Source organism: Diabrotica virgifera, chromosome 8 (genome assembly GCF_917563875.1).
Source record: "Diabrotica virgifera virgifera chromosome 8, PGI_DIABVI_V3a".
Lineage (NCBI taxonomy): Eukaryota > Metazoa > Arthropoda > Insecta > Coleoptera > Chrysomelidae > Diabrotica > Diabrotica virgifera.
In genome coordinates this window covers 25,826,286-25,844,488 of record NC_065450.1, presented here as the reverse complement: position 1 = coordinate 25,844,488, position 18,203 = coordinate 25,826,286, and the positions used below count along the sequence as shown (strand labels likewise).

The following is an 18,203-nucleotide window of genomic DNA, read 5'->3' as shown; positions in this document are numbered from 1 at the left end:
CCTTCTATTAAATATCTTAATTAATAAAAAAAATCGAACAAAAAAACAAAATCCCAAATAAGTAACCAAATATGGAATAGGTACCCATATATGGAATATAGGCATAAACCAACATATCGATAACAAAAATAGATATAAACATCTGAGATCAAATAAATTTAAATAAGAAAATTGTGAAAAATGAAAGAAGTAGCTTAATTCACTTGCAGACATCACAGATCCATGTATGAAACTCTGGACCAGCACAATCAAAATGAGCCCACTTACACTTAATCCACTATTCCATAATTACGCACCAACGACTGTCCATATTTGGATTTGTACATTAGTTCAAACTAGTATCAACAACGTTTCAAGTCGTAATGTTTTTATTACAGAAGGTCATAAAATATCAAAATAAAGGTACTATTGATATACGCAATAGCATAACAAGTCTGTATTCATGCATAATAACCAATAATACTCGTTGAATATATTTACCTTTGAAATTTTCTGTGAGACGATAAAAAAAACGCGCCTGTCAGACACGTATCGTTCGCGCATCTGACACAGAGGTGTGAATACGATAATAAAGAGAGCGACTGAAATAGAGGATGGTCTTGTAGTGCGCTTTCAACTTATATTTTCAGAGAAATCAAGGAATTCCATATTAGGGCACTATTCCATGTTTGGTTACTTTCCTCTACATTTACATACAAAAGTAGTTTTAATTGTTTTCAGAAAATGTTGTATTTTGTGTTTGTGTTTTTTTTTTGTAAAATTTATAACTAATAAATTATTTTTTTTCTTTATTTGTTACATTTACATACAACAGTAGTTTTTAACTGTTTCAAAAATGTTGTAAGTTGTGGTTGTGTTTTTTTTTGTAAAATTTATTACTAATACATTATTTTTCTTTCTTTATTTGCTACATTGTTACATTGATTACCAGATTTATAATCAGTTATCTTAAATTATTAGTTTTAAAAAATTCAGTCATGGCTTACTTAAAATTTGGAAAGATTTAGACCCCTAATTAATAATTTGCTCTGAAAAATTAAATTATCTCGAAAACTAATAAATTTAGACATAGGGAATATTATACAAAAATTAAAGTACGGTAACGGCACTTTTCGATAGTGACATAAAATACAGGGTGTTACATTTAAAATTACTGAGAAAATAATGTACTTGCGTTTTGACTCACCCTGTATTCGATATACAGAAAATTAGCAATATCAACCATTCTTAAAAATTTTCACAATCAACAAAAAATATATGGCATCAATAAACCATTGCTATTGTGCTTATTTTTATTTATACAGGGAGCTGAACTTGTTACGATGTTCATAGAAAATTGGTTATAACTTTGTAAATACCCTCTACAACATAACAGACTTTTACATTTTTGTAATGGGGAAGTTAAGAAGATTTCGAATATAAGATAAAATAGAGGGTGTTCCATTAAAAAAAACATAAGTTTTGTGCCACGATGTTATCGAACAACCTGAAACATTCTAATTAATTTTAAAATGTGAAGCTCAAAGTTGGCTACAATTTTTGTTATTAACTTTTATTGCTATCTATTACTATAGCGGATCTATTGAGCTTTACCCCATTAATCAATCACCCTGTATAAGCCGAAAGCGTCTTTTTTAAACTAAATAATATACTTTTTATAAAGATTTTTTAATTAATTTTTTGTAAAAAAGTTAGTTACGAGTAAAAATGCGTAAGTTACAGAACTGTTTTGTGTCGTACGAATACCTCCTTCAAATCATAACTAATCGAGAAGAGGATCGTAAAACCTATTAGTTTTATAAGACCTTGCTGACTGTGGGACATACTAAATTTTATGTATTGGTAGATGGCATAGGCATAACTGAAAACTGAATCTGTTGAATGTGTTTTTTTGTAAATTAAGAATTTTTTTTAAACAATTTCTGTTTTCAATTAATTTACTCGTAGGTATCTACCACGAATATAAACGATCGCACACGGAATATATAGGCTATTTATTATGTAATTTAGAACGGAACTACAACTACTTTAAACGGGTTTTATTGTTCCATATGGTCCATGGACCCCCAAATCTGAAAAACAGCGGGGTGTTACCATTTAAAGGGGTGCGTTTTTGGGAAAGGGGGGAATTAGTATCTATACACTGGGGAGAATATTGTTGAATTCTATACACTTTTCGTACATATACCTATACATAGCTACGGAAATGTTGTGCAGAATTAAATTTCCTATCAAAATGTAACCTGTTAAAGTCAAATTTTTTTGAACATATGTATTCAGAAACCAAGAAAAAACACAAAAATCGCGAATATTTTTTCCCCAAAAATTTTTTTTTACTGGAGTATTATAGGTAGAGGTATTGCTTCACAGAAAAAGCTTCTTTCCATTGTCTAAAAAGGTTATCTAAATTGGTGACGTCCTTGTTGGCTACTTTGATGTCATAATTCATAATGTTTGATTATTGCCAAAGACCGTATTTGCTGACCCAAAGACAAAATTGAAATCTAATGGGGATCATGTGGCATGCTTTGAGAAGAGAGGACCACACAGCATTGCGTATGCGTTTTTGTTGGCATATTTTTAAATGTAAATAGTGTAAAAAAATCAAACTAATATGTACCTATATTTAACGAGATTATAATTTTTAAATCTGTGAATAATTTTAGCTCTAATCTAAAATGAATATACACCGTGTATTATTTAAACATTAAGTCCTTAAAAATGTAGAGCGTTAAAGGGTAAACATTTAAAAAGAGGATAAGTTTTGCTACATACAAGGTTGCAATATAGGAAAAAAAGATGTAATTTTATTTTATTATAAATAAAGCTATTTATAACAAAATTAAAGCGTCTTTGGGATTTAGTAATGCGTTATTTAGATTTCTTCATTCGAGTTACATCGGATAAAAAGAAGTAAGTAAATTGCTCTATTGGCAGCCGCAAAAATACATCTTTTTGCATATACCGATTTCGCAGTTTGAGATTCAATTTTCTTCAACCTAGGTTTTTTGATATTTTTCGCTCGATATTTTATAGTCCCATTAGTTTTATTTATTTTGCAATATGCTCATTATTATTGAAGTTTCATAATATTAGCTATTAAATAGCTATTTTTTAGCTAATAATATATAAAATTATCAGTTCATTTAGAAACAACTATCAAAATTTATTAAAAACAAAAAATAATTGCAATGGTTATACCTATGTATATAGTATTTTTACTAAAAAAACACGCTTACGTCATTCAAGATTTTTGACGTCAGACCGTTGCCAAAACATTAGAATATGATTTTTCATCATAACCATGTTTCTTGTGCAGTGAGAAACTAGGCATCATTATTTGTCAGAGATATTTTTTTTGTTTTACTTACTATACAAATAATATCTATAATATTATTAATTCTGTATTCTAATTAATGATGTCAAAATCGGTTTTCATTACTTGCCGAATATTTTAATTAACAACAATATTATCATAATAATGAGTAATCAATAAACTCGATCATTTAATATTATAAGGCTAAAAATGACAGATTCATATGTACTGAATAATATTTAATACAAATAAAATATTGTATTATATGTAAGCACGAGATTTTTTATGAATAAATAAACACTTTGGAAAAATTATAAAAGTTGAGGCAAATTATCCTTTATTTTCGTATTTTTGTTTAAAAATCTATACTTTAGTATTTTTTGACTTTTTAGTGTTAGGTTAAGTTAGTAATTTAAATCAACCTGTGTACCTGCGGACACATAATTTAGAAAAAAAAAAATCCAAAACCTTTATTTCTTTATAAACAATCTTGTACTATACCTACAATATTTTACTCGTATTGAATAATATTCAGTACAAGCATCTATCATGTTAAACCTTAAAATATTGAAATATTGAATACACTAAGATAATATTGTTATTAATTAATAGATTTCGGCAAGTAATGAAAATTGAATGACAACATTAATTAGAATAAAGGATTATAGATATTATTTGTACAGTAAACAAAAACAAAGAACAATATCTCTGACAAGTAAGGATGCCTAGCACTGTACAAGAAACATGGCCATGATGAAAAGTGATATTCTAATATTTTAGCAATGCTCTGACGTCAGAAATCTTGAATAAACGTGTTTTTGTAGTAAAAAAACTATAATTTAATCTTACTCTATAAATGTGTCAACATTTAAGGTAATTTTTTAGGGTATTTTAATAAAACCGATTTCTTATACAATTAAATATTACTGAAACTTACAATTGACATCATCATGACGGTTCATATCACCTGCAAATAAAAAGCAATTGATTAAGTTATGCCAACAATTTGGAAAAGCTAAAATAATGACAGAGCTATTATTGCTAAATTAAAGTAATAATAATTGACTAATTTAGAAAGCGAAAGCGGCTATAGCTAAGTCAAAATTAAAAAAGCTAGTACTCATATTAATCAATTCTTACTGTTTCTATTTTAATCCTCTCGTATGATACAATGTCAAGAAGAGTCTACTATAGTTCCTAAACTAGTTCACTGCTAATACTTTTAGTTTTCTTCAGATACGACTAAGAGAGATAGTCTAGAAATATTTAATGTCAACATCAACAGACATAGCCAGGCTAAGGCAATAAGTAACACGGTATCGAATATTTAAACATAAATAAAAATTTAGCTATATGTAATAGGGATCACTATAATATTATAATAAATATTTCATTACATATTTTGTTTTAATGTCCTATACGCTCTGAGCTTCGCTGGTGGCGCTCCTGGCGGATTACTAATTCAACTTTCACCGGTAATTTTTAAATTTATTATTTAATTGTTATCGCGTAATATTTACCACGCAAAAAATTAATTAAATTGTAATCGATTTTTTTAAGATTTTGCTAATTATTTTGACGTTCTATTTATAAAATATGAATTTCTTACTTCGGATACTTTCACAATTATCGTGTAGATGGCGCTAAGATTAATTTATAATTACATATTACAGAACATTAAAAAAACTTAAATTCAGTATTTAAAACGTAAGTATATTTAAGGTAAAAATATATACCACAGCTTTAACGAACTAATATTTTTTATAATTAATGTTTTTACTTTTAATTTTAAATTTATCACTTTGACATTTATGTCAAATTTCCGGTAAACGTTTACAGACTTGCCACTACTGGCGCTCGCGAATTTGTAAATATCCCCTCTACGTACGAGCTCACAGCGTATATCAATAATTAGTGTAACAAATCACCCATCTGTCAAGTGTAATATATTATCAAAGGGCTGTTGTCTATTAATAAAATTGTATTTTTTGTTGTTTGGTTTGTGTCATAAGACAGTTGCTTACTTTTTTTCGTCTTGTTTTCTGACCTTGGTTTGGAACCATTGGCTACGTAATTACTGTCACTAGCTCAGGGGAGTAATGTGTAGTGTGTGCGTTGCGTAAATGTCTTGTTACTTAGTAAAGTCTACTTCATTGTTTTTATAAAGAGACGCTCAGTTGCTCAGTTTTAGGATATAATATAAAAGTTTGTTTTTATTAGTTTTCAAAACACGCTGTTCATTCAAACGATCAATCATCCACTTAGTTTTTTAATAAATTAAAATAAAGGCATAAAATTATATAAATCTAATAACTAATAAATCGATCAGAAATTAAGAACCAAACACCACCACTTTTATTTCAAATCCTTATAGGATTTATCTAATAGATTTCTAAGAAAAATGTATAACTATTATTGTTCCACTTCCATAATTAATTTTCTTAAAATTCTCTCTAATACTCCACTAACGAATATAAAAAAGGAATCTCTTAAGTAGGCTTAAACAGAAGAGTATAGGACAAATGAAAAACGACTATATTAGTAAAAGTCTAGACTTGCTACTTATCGACGCTAAATTGCTGTATATTAAAGATACATTACAGTGCCCTTTTGGAAATGCCGTCATCTTTGTTTTTTGTCTTAATGTGTTTGTTACCCTCTTCCCTTTCATTTGACGCCTCATACGCCACGATCGGACCAATAGAAACGAAAATATGACGTAATGCCCTTTTAGAATGCTCCGATACGCACGGCACATACTGAGTTAAATCTTATGTTTCATCCCCTTTCCAACGACAGCTCATACGTCATCCTACGTTAAGCCGTTTGGCATTTACAACCGACGGCAGTGATTTAAGGGTTGCGATTTAAGGGACGGCCCAGAGCAGCCTTGTCTATCTACTCAGCATTAAGTTATGTTTAAAGACAAGAAGAGAATTACATAATAGGACATGAAAAGGGAGAAAAAGGCAAGAATAGCAAGAGGAAACAAAAAGTTTGGAGCATTGCCAAAATTCTAAAAATTTCGAGCTATATGTGGAACAGTCTTAGCCCATGGAGGAATTTTTACCGTTGAAATTGCGGTGATTTGTGAGGAATAGCAAAAGAGATCTTAGTGGCATCACATAGCGGTCCGCTACGGGAGGCGTTACCGGCTTTTTTCAGATACAAACAATGTTTTAGTATTTTTGGAGATCAAAGTATCTTTGGCAGTACTGTTGTTTGGTAAGAGTATACAGTCAATAAAATAGTGCGAGGTGATTAAATATTCTCCGGAAAGTTATAGAAGGATTGAAGAACAGAGAATTAGTTCTGAACCTCCGTAAGTATAATCTTCTAATTGGTCTCCAGATATCTGGAGCGTAAAAGTTTTTAAGTTGCAGTTTATGGAGGTTGTCGTAAAAGCAGGGCACAGTGCAAGTTTAATATTTTTTCTTCCGTTTTTCTTTTTGATGAAACAAATTAGTGGAAGCTAAAATTTTCTACGGTCAAGCCAATTTTTTTTAACACACAATAAAAACTTACCAGCGTATAATATTAGTGTTGTGAAAAATCCGACAATTAGTATGATAGAATTGATTCAAAAAATGACATAACCCAGACATCCAAAGTGAAAGTTATCCTCCAACACCAAATTGTTCTATAAGGTCCATATAATGTTCAGAAAAAAGTCACACCTTTTTGAGCGTCGGGTTTTGAAGGGAGAGGGGGGAAAAATCGGTAAATTCGTAGTTTTTTACGTTTTTCGTTAATATTTCTAAAACTATGAGGTTTAGCATGAACAATCTTCTATACAAAAATGTTCTACATTAAATTTGAAATAAAAAAGGCTCGATACATAATTCTTCTAAAATCGACGGTTCCAAAGTTACGGAGGTAGTATAATATAATTGGTCCAAAAAAAGGCCTAACCCAAACATCCAAAGTAAAAGTTTTCCTCCAACACCAAATTGTTCTATATGGTCCACATATTGTTCAGTAAAAATTTACACCATTTTGTTTGAGCGTCCGGTTTGGGGGGGGGGGGAGATGCGGGAGAAGTCGGTAAATTAGTAGTTTCTTTACGTTTTTCGTCAATATTTCTAAAACTATGTTTAAGCGTAAACAATGTTCTATACAAAAACGTTCTACATAAAATTTAAAACAAAAAAGGGTCCTAAATATAATTGTTATAAAATCAACGGTTTCAGAGTTACGAAGGGTGAAATGTGGAGGTTTTCGATACTTTTTATATTTTTTGGGCAATAGATGATGATTTTGGGTGGTGAGGTTGACGTTTCTTCAAGGGATTATCACTAACATACCACCGTGTGACTTTTTTCTGAACATTATGTGGACCATATAGAACAATTTGGTGTTGAAAGATAACTTTCACTTTGGATGTCTGGGTTTGGATCTAGTTATACCATACTAAATATAGTTAGTTTTAATTGTGTGGGTTAGTTTTTTTTTAAATATTTCGTGTATGATACTCTCGTAATTCAATAAGCATTACTGTCTTTTTTTGTTCTCTTAACTCCACATTAAGATTGTAAGAAGCAAGTTTATGATTTAGCTATGAATAAGCTATCAATAAAAATATAACCTATACAGGGTGTCCCGAAAAGATTGATCATAAATGATACCACAGATTCTGGGGTCAAAAATAGGTTGATTGAACCTCACTTACCTATATACAATATTGCACAAAAAAAGTTACAGCCCTTTGAAGTTACAAACTGAAAATCGATTTTTTTTCATATATCGAAAACTCCTAGAGATTTTTTATTGAAAATGGACATGTGGCATCCTTATAGTAGCAACATCTTAAAAAAAATTAAAGTGAAATTTGTGCACCCCATAAAAATTTTATGGGGGTTTTGTTCCCTTAAACCCCCCCAAAGTTTTGTGTACGTTCCAACTAAATTATTATTGTTACACTATTAGATAAACACAATGTTTTAAAAACTTTTCTTGCTCTTAGTACTTTTTCGATAAGCCAGTGGTTATCGAGATATTTTGAATATTGGTCGAATCCACCACATATTTGTATATAGGTCTGGATCCCGCGTATGAAAAAAATGTTGATTAATAGCAAGCTGAAAATTTGTTAATAGCTTAAGGGTGTCTAGTCGGATAAACTTTGATATATGGAAGACTGTAACAGGGGCAGTTTTAATTGTGGAACAGGTTAAAAATTTGGAACGGCCAGACCACGAAAACGGCACATTTATTTTGTCCGACAGAACAGACTTAAACTCTCCGAACAGAGATTAAACTCTCATGCAAAAATCAGACTGCTATTTATCAACTGTCATAATTCCTGTCATTTGACATATTCTACATGTTCCACTCATTAAAACGCCCATTTGGCGATAAATGGCAGTCTGATTTTTGCATGAGAGTTTAATTTCTGTTCGGAGAGTTTAAGTCTGTTCTGTCGGACAAAATAAATGTGCCGTTTTCGTGGTCTGACCGTTCCAAATTTTTAACCTGTTCCACAATTAGAACTTCCCCTGTTCCAGTGTTCCCATATATCAAAGTTTGTCCGACTAGACACCCTTAAGCTATTAACAAATTTTCAGCTTGCTATTAATCAACTTTTTTTTCATACGCGGGATCCAGACCTAATATGGTTAAGTACGAATATAGAAAGCTGTTTTAATAATCTGAAAATTTATTTATAATTTACATTATTAGGTATATTTTGAAAAAGAAGCCACATCTCGATAAAAGCTGACTTACTAAGAAAATACTAGGAGGCAAAAAAGTTTTAAAATCACTGTGTTTACCTAATCGTACCACAATAATAGTTTAATTGGAACGTTCACAAACATTTGGGGGATTTAAAGGAAAAAAACCCTCATAAAATTTTTATGTAAATATATTAAAAAAGAAGCCGCATCCCGATAAAAACTGGCTTATCTAAAATATACTAAGAGGCAAACAATTTTTAGAAACGTTGTGTTTAACTAATGGTACCACAATAATGAATTAACTGAAATGTACACAAAAGTTTGGGGGGGTTTAAGGGAATAAAACGCCCATAACATTTTTATGGGGTGGACAAATTTCACTATAATTTTGTTTTAAGATGTTCATGCCATAAGAATGCCCCATGTCAATTTTTAATAAAAAATCTCTAATAGTTTTCGATATATTGAAAAAAATCGATTTTCATTTTGTAACTTCAAAGGGCTGTAACTTTGTTTATGAGCACTTTTGTACTAAGGTAAGTTAGGTTCAATCGAACTATTTCTGACCCCAGAATGTAGGGTATAATTTATGACCAATCTTTTCGGGACATCCTGTATAACAACTTTGTATTGGTTAATTTCTCTAACAATCTTCTTTTCCTATGGACAAAAAAATAATTGCTAACAGGTTTGCTGAATGAATACAAGGTACTAGGGCGGTCAGATAAACACTTAGCCTTCAAAAGGAAAACGAAAATTTTGAAAAAGTGGTGATTTATTTCTGAACATAGTCTCCTTTTAGCTCGATATACTTGACCCAGCGATGCTCCACCTTCTTTAACCCGTCTGAAAAATACTTTTGCTCGAGGTCTGCAAAGTAGGCTTCGTGGCGGCGATGAACTCCCGATGAACACTCGACTTAAATTTCGGCCTGGTGGGTGACTTTTTCAAGTTTGAAAACACAAAGAAGTCGTAGAAGGCCAAATCTGGAGAATACGGTGGACGAAACACCAGTTCCCAGCCCAATTTAGCCATGGCAACGGAGAAGGCGTGAGCCGGAGTGTTGTCATGATGGATGAGTACTTTTTTCTTCCCCCATTGGGGCTGTTTTAGGGGGATGTCTTAGGAACCCCCCACATCCAGTGGCGTAGCTGAAGATTGGGGGGCCCTCCGCGACAATTTTTGTGGGCCCACGTATTATAAACATAACGACAACTAATAACAGTATAACTACTAAAACATGTGTAAATGACAATGTTTGGCCTTTCTTTAATAAGTCTTTATAAGTTAGTGTTAATAGATTTTTGGGAATAGCTATGAAAACATATTACACCTATTAAACCTATCAAACCTATTAAATATGAAAACATGAACTTCAAAACTTTTTTGCTATAAGTTATTTTTTCGTCGCAGCTGAGCCCATTGTAAAATTTTTTATATGTTTTATTGGTTTATTTTTAAATTCCGGTATAATACCCCACTTCTTCTGCTATTCCTGCTGCTTCTGCTAAAGTTTCGGAAACGAATTTCTCATTTCTCAAAGATTATAACGCGTTTTTTCAAAAAGTTGAAGGGCGGCCGTTAACTCTACCGTTTCAGATTGCAAAAGTTAGATTAATAAAGTTAAGTATTTTAGATCGAATAGTAATGATAACGGCAAATTCAAAATTATTTATACGCTCTAATAATGCATAAGCTTCTAATTTTTCATCGTTTTTTAGATAGCAATGGAATTTTCGTTAAAGTTTTGATTACTTGTCGGAAAGCTCGAGGCAAAGCTATAACAGCATCATGTCTGGATGACCGCCGGGTTTCACATAATCTTCTAAGTGTTGGCGATGAATCCAAAGTAATAATAGTACATAGTACATCCCATCTTTTAATACTTGCACTGAAAAACATATAATCTCTTAATTATATCGTAAAAAACAACTCCTGTACACCAGCAACGGCATCACTCAACACTAGGTTCAGATTATTCAGATTATGGGATGCACAATGAACATAGGAAGCTGTTTTTTCTTTGTCAGTTATGCGCCTTTGTACGCCTGAATAATACACCACTCATAACGCTTGTCCCATCACACTCCTTTCCTCAGCAGTTGTGTACCGAAAGGTGCGTTGACTGTATAAATCTTAAAATTTTATTTACAAGACCTTTGCACTTTGGTCTAACATGCGAATAAATCCCAAAAAACTTTCAACAACTTCTTCTTTGGAAGGTAAATTATTTTCATCGCAAGTTATTTTTACGTACCGGAAAATAAAACTAATAGTAGAGGAGGAAATTAGGCTAAATTTGCAATTATTCGAGCGTTATGGGGACTTATTGGGTTGGGAAGATTAGGTCCTAAAACCAAAAAAAGTTAAGTAAAGTTTTGCATTTAAGTGGGGACTTTCCATTTTTTAATTTAATTTTCTATTTCCAACAATCATTTTTTCCGATTAAATGTCTCTAATAAGAGTTACTTATTTTTACGTCAGGAATCCAAATCTGCAAGAAAAATGGGGGCTACTATTTAATATTTTAAAGTCCCCCCCCCCACCTCCGTGGGGTTGTGTTTGGCGTCATTCGATAGATTTTTCAAAATTATTGAATACGTATATTTTGCAGTTTTTCGATGTGATGTTTATTTCGCGAAATATCGCGTGGTGTCTATTTAAAATTTTAAATTTACCCCCCATCACTCTCCGTGTCGGGTCGAGTTTGGTATCATTCGATAGATTTTTAAAAAATATTTAAAACGTATTTTTTATTTTTTCGATCTGACGTCTATTTCTCGAAATATTCGCTTTTTTCTTGTGAAACTTTGTGGCTCACCCATTTCTTACTGTACTTAACTTACCTTATCTTAATCTGACGATTTAGAATTTTTCTAAGGATAGAGTTTTTTTTCGGGCCCCTTAACAAACCCTCCTGTATTAAGACTAATATATGGAAGTTTTACATTTACAGGCAACAAGGTTTCTCCCCATGTCATATTCTGACACGCTCGAATAACTGCAAAAATCCCCGCTTGGGCTCCGTACCATAAGGTGACCTTGTTTTGAAATATCTTGAGTGGTATCAAGTTTGAGTGGTATCAGTTTCTTGAGCCAGCAAATTTATAACTTCCTTTTGTATTTGGAGGCTCAAGTAATTTGTTTTAAGTTATTGTTTTTATCGATTAATTTAGCTACAACAGGATCATATTTAACTGTTAAAAGAACCACCGACAAAAAAATTACCTTTGTGGGATTCACTTTCATCTAAACTACCAATATGTCCACTAAACGCTAAATTGCACCCGGAAAGAGTAAGAGTTACGTCAATTACCTGCTTCATTACTTCCTTCCAAATTCCCTATTTTGATGCTTATTGGGGAAATATATTTTGATCTCTTTAAAAAAAAAAATAGAAGTATTAAGCTTGAAGGCTTTACGGGGCCCCGACGTTAGAGTCAGGGCGCCTTGCGGGCCCTGCGGGCCTGTCAGCTACGCCACTGCCCACATCTCTCCAGACTAAGGCCGCGTTCAGAGTGGACGAGCAAAGAGCAAAGAGCAAAGAGCAAAGAGCAAAGAGCAACGAGCAAAGAGCAAAGAGCAAAAAGTGCACGTTCAGAGTGGACGAGCAAAGAGCAAAGAGCAAAGAGCAAAGAAGTGCTAATAGCGGGTAGTTACGCTAGACGAGAGTTTAGTTCTTTTCCACTCGGCAGTATGGTAGGAACGGTAGGATATTTGCTCTTTACTCTCACAGTAGGCCATGTAGTGAGACCGCTCCCGTCTGAAAAAATTTCCGATTCGGTCTCTTTGTGGATTCTTATTTAAAAATATTTTAAAATTTTCTTTAAACAAATCTGAAGGGTGCCGGGCGGAATTTTTGGGCAGAAATTGTTTAAACAATTTTTTTAAACAAATACAAAAGATCACGTTTTTTGCTCTGGAACATATATTTTTAAGTTTTGTGTGTCATTCTAAACAACAAAGGTATCTTGTAAATGTTCTCAAAAATTGATAGTTTTCAAGTTATAGGCAATTTAAATTCTGAAAAATGCGAAAATACGCATTTTCGAGGCCTAAAAACTCATATTTAAATTAGTATTTTTGAGGTTGCCAGATACTTAAATTGAAGTTAAACATTGAGCTTCAAGACTCTGAAGAGTGATCGCGTCTAACCTTAATTTATACCGTTGTTTTTTAATTGTTAAATATGCGTGTTTATCCGATTTTTTGCCGGTGCGGCGCGCTCTATTTCAAAAATCTCCTATTTTCCTCCAAAAATTATTTTTTCTAGATTTTTTGGGATTTTCTAAATGAAATAAGTTTCTTGACATTTTTCTCAAAAGTTAACAGTTTTAAAGTTATAAGCGATTTAAAATCCAAAAATGAGTTTTTTATTAACTTATAACTTTAAAACTATTAACTTTTGAGAAAAATGTCAAGAAACTTATTTTATTTAGAATGTCCCAAAAAATCTAGAAAAAATAATTTTCGGAGGAAATAGGAGATTTTTGAAATAGAGCGCGCCGCACCGGCAAAAAAATCGGATAAACACGCATATTTAACAATTAAAAAACAACGGTATAAATTAAGGTTAGACGCGATCACAATTCAGAATCGAAGCTGAATGTTTAATCATGAATTTAAGTATCTGGCAACTTCAAAAATACTAATTGAAATATGAATTTTTAAGCCTCGAAAATGCGTATTTTCGCATTTTTCAGATTTTAAATCGCCTATAACTCGAACAATATTAATTTTTGGGAAAAATTACAAGATACCTTTTTTGTTTAGAATAACCCAAAAAACCTAAAAATATATGTTCCTGAGCAAAAAAAAACGTGATCTTTTGTATTTGTTTAAAAATAGTTATTTATGAAACAGTTCGTGAAGTATGCTTTTTTGCGAACGCACGCGATATTTAGAGCACGAGCGACAGCGGAGCGAGTGCTATACATCGCGTAAGTTCGCAAAAAGAACTTCACGCACAGTTTCATACAATATTTTATCTACTCTATCATAAACAAATAAAAAAACTGTAACTTTTCGTCACTGGAATTCATTTCTATTCTACAATTTTTAAAACTTTACTGACATTTAAAAATTCTAACTTCTTTCAAACCACAAAACTGTAAAAACTTTTGTCGTAATTTATTGCTCATTATGTCATCACCATGACAACGCCAAAGTTAAGGATATTTGATTATATGAAAGTGTGTTAAAAACAGTGCGAAAAAGTAAGTCCCATTTAAAATACATTGTTACTTCACGCTCACTTTAAACACTTCACGCACTGCTATCTAGAATGACAGTTTTCACAAACTAAAAACTTACACATAATATAACATAGAGTAGATAAAATTGTTTAAACAATTTCTGCCCAAAAATTCCGCCCGGTGCTCTTCAGATTTGTTTAAAGGGGACATTTTTGAATAGGAATTGACAAAGAAACCGAATCAAAAATTTTTTCAGACGGGAGCGGTCTCACCACATGGACCAAAGAGTGCGAGCGGAGAAATCAGACTTGTTTGGTTTCGCCGCTTTGCTCTTTGCTAGCACTCTGTGTACCTCCATTTCCCAGTATGAGTTTGATTTCTCCGCTTTGCTCTTTGCTCTTTGCTCGTCCACTCTGAACGCGGCCTAAGACTGAGCAACGCGGCCTCGTTCATATTGTGTGCCTCAAATACTGTTCATTGTTTGTTGATGTTTAGCAACATTTGATTTTTACTGATGTTTAGAACAAATCTGAAGTTGATGTTTAGCAAAACGTCCATCTTATGAAATATTATGCAATAATGTTTTAAGATTGTTTCATATGCTGACAGTTTAGTGGGGGACAAAAAATATTCTACGTTTTTTTTCCAAAAATTTATTTGTGGACACGAATTTCTCACTCGATCTACTTTATACAATCTCATGATTATATCTAGATGTTGGTTAGATACAGAATTCGCTCCACTTTGTATTCAATTGTAGACAAGCTTTTATAACCTTAAAATTTATTCTTATAAATATATAACAATATGGTTTAGTCATAAATTAAGATCTTCTAGGCTTTTAAAATCGTAATAATCGTGTAAAACTCTAAAACCTACATTTAATATTACTATTATTATATGGTCTAAAGTAATATAAATTGTTCCATTGCACTATATTATAAAAACATGCTACACAATAATTCTATTACTCTACTTTTAATGCAACGGTCATTCGATTCCCATCTATGTAATTACGAAAGAGCAATATATTAAAAACAAACCTACAATGTTACAAAGAAATTTTACCAACGAGTAACCTAAAAATTATAAAAATCACAGTTCTTAATATATTTTTTTAATTTACTACTAAATTTTAATTTTTATAACTAAAATAATAAAATATATTTTAAGTTCACTGTTTACTGAATTAGATTTTATTCTGGTTTTAGTCGTGCTTTTGCACATCTAAAACGTTTGCATGTCATTATTGGTCTAATGACTGCTTTTCTATATTCTGCCTTTCCTTTGATTCCCAATATTTTTATTTCTCCATATTTTTTCATTCAGGCAACCTACGGTTCTCTTTGCTCTATTCACTTGATCTTCCACTTCTGTTTCGAGCTTTACGAAGCTATAGTCCAAATTCAATAGGATTCTCAGGATATCGCTTAAAAAAATGATAGACTCTGGAGGGGCCCGAGACGAGAGACGAGTGTAGTTAATAGTATGATACAATTGATCCAAAAGATGGCATAACCCAGACATCCAAAGTGAAAGTTTTTCTCCAACACCAAATTGTTCTATATGGTCCACGTAATGTTCAGAAAAAAGTCACACCATTTTGAGCGTCGGGTTTGGGGGGAGAGGGGGAGAAATCGGTAAATTGTAGTTTTTTTTTAAGTTTTTCGTCAATATTTCTAAAACTATGCGGGTTAGCATGAACAACCTTCTATAGAAAAATGTTGCAAAATAAATTTGAAATAAAAAAGACCCTATGCATAATCCTCCTAAAATGAACGATTCCAAAGTTACGGAAGTAGTATAGTATAATTTGCCCAAAAAAGGCCTAGCCCAGACATCCAAAGTAAAATTTTTTTCCAACACCAAATTGTTCGATATGGTCCACATATTGTTCAGTAAAAAATTTCACCATTTTGAGCGCCCGGTTTGGGGGGAGATGGGGGAGAAGTCGGTAAATTAGTAGTTTTTTACGTTTTTCGTCAATATTACTAAAACTATGCTTTAGCGTAAACCATGTTCTATACATAAATATTCTACATACAATTTAAAACAAAAAGGGTACTAAATATAATTGTTATAAAATCAACGGTTCCAGAGTTACGGAGGGTGAAATGTGGAGGTTTTCGATACTTTTTATATTTTTCGGGCAATTGATAATAATTTTTGGTGGTGAGGTTGACGTGTCTTCAAGGGCTTATCACTAACACAAAAACGGCCACTGAAATAGCAAATTTTATTTACAAAACACAATCCTGTTAAAGAAAATTTCTTTGATCAGTAATAATATTATGAATTGTCCAAAACATATAAAAAGTATCGAAAACCTCCACATTTCACCCTTCGTAACTCTGGAACCGTTTATTTTATAACAATTATGAATAGGACCTTTTTTGTTTTAAATTTTATGTAGAACATTTTTGCATAGAACATTGTTTACACTAAAGCATAGTTTTAGAAATATTGACGAAAAACGTAAAAAACTACGAATTTACCGATTTCTCCCCCCTCTCCCCCCAAACCCGACACTCAAAATGGTGTGAATTTTTTCTGTACATTATGTGGACCATATAGAAAAATTTGGTGTTGGAGGATAACTTTCACTTCGGATGTCTGGGTTTGGGCTTAGTTATACCATACTATAAATTAATGATGGCGTGTACCTATATTTTTAAAATAATGGAAAATAAGGTCTAATTAATAAATAAATATATAGCCGCTTGCTATCAGGTGTTTACTAAATAAAAAATGTCTGCCTTGACAATCCTATTAAATTTGAAATTTTAGATCGTGTGATGCCTAGATATTTAAACTCCATAACTTATTATTTTATCTGACTGTTCAGCTCTAATTTACGTCTTAGTATATGTAACGTGGATGTTACAACTATGTATGCATTTTGTTCATACGTTGTAAATCATCTTGACTTTGAGAGATTACATACAGTATTACGTCGTCTGGATAGCAGATTATTTTAAATTATTTTTCTCATTGTACGATCATCTCATGCTATCCCATTGTCAGCTTCAATTGGGTCTGTTCGTTCTTCCTCTACTTTTACTTTTATGGTGTCATTCTAATAAATATTTTCGATCTTCTTCTTCTTTAAGTCATCATCATCAATAGGTCGACAACTCTTTTTGGGTCTTGGCTTGTTCTAGGATTTTCCGCCATTCTGTGCTGTTCCTTGCTTTGTTCTTCCAATTGCTAATCTCAAGTGTTTTCAGATCTTGTTTCACTTGTTCCATGTATCTGAGTTTGGGCCTTCCCTTTGTCCTTCTCCCTACTGGTGTCTGCCTCATTATATGTTTTGGTATTTCAGTCCTTTATGGATGTTATGACGTCTTCATTAAGTACTGTCGTACCGTGCCCAAATTTTAGGCGTGAGTAGCTTCCATGACAATTTGCCGATATCGTTCTCGATCTGCTGATAAGTTCATTGATCAAGGTTTCGGAACCATGAATATTTTTTCCTACCAATTCCACTTTTTCCGTCGATATTTTCGATAGTTTTGATTTATTCGTAGGAGCACCTCTCTTACGTACAATAAGTGGATAGCGTGTATAACTTAATTTTACCCTGTCAAATACCTTCTTATGGTCCACGAAATATAAATATGCCAGTTTGTGTATTCTAATAATTTCTTTTGCGTTAGCCTCATTGTAAACATAGATCTTCCATAGATCATTGATCATGCATGATCCTCCTGGTCTAAAACTTTGTTGTTCTTTTGGTAATGGTATAATTTCACTAAATTTGTTTGTTATTACTTTTTTTTGTTAATTTTAGTGTTGTGTTGAATAAATTATTCCCTCTGTAGTCCTCCGAGTCCATTTGTGAAGTGATTTAAGTAGGTCAGACTAAAGTATTCGTGTCATATTTGATTCGATTATAGTGCTTCTTATTCGTTTATAGTATTACGTCTCATGTATTGTAAAAAGGCTTTATTTTTTCTTCGCATTTTATCTTCAATTCCTCTCTAAACCACGGTGTTTTCTTTTTTATGTTACACATGT

General features: G+C 32.1%; 1 protein-coding gene across 5 annotated transcripts in view; it reads right to left on the bottom strand.

Annotated features, from left to right (window-relative positions):
* The window catches only part of LOC114336268 (calcium-activated potassium channel slowpoke), a 663,340-nt gene that overhangs the window by 84,495 nt on the left and 560,642 nt on the right, over window positions 1-18,203 (bottom strand). For 4 of the 5 annotated variants that reach the window (XM_050659851.1, XM_050659850.1, XM_050659854.1 and 1 more), the window contains one exon: window positions 4,254-4,283. The exons of the other annotated variant lie outside the window; for it this stretch is intronic. In XM_050659851.1, coding sequence (XP_050515808.1) covers window positions 4,254-4,283 — 30 coding nt within the window. The remainder of the gene's footprint in view (window positions 1-4,253; window positions 4,284-18,203) is intronic. 5 annotated transcript variants of the gene reach the window in all.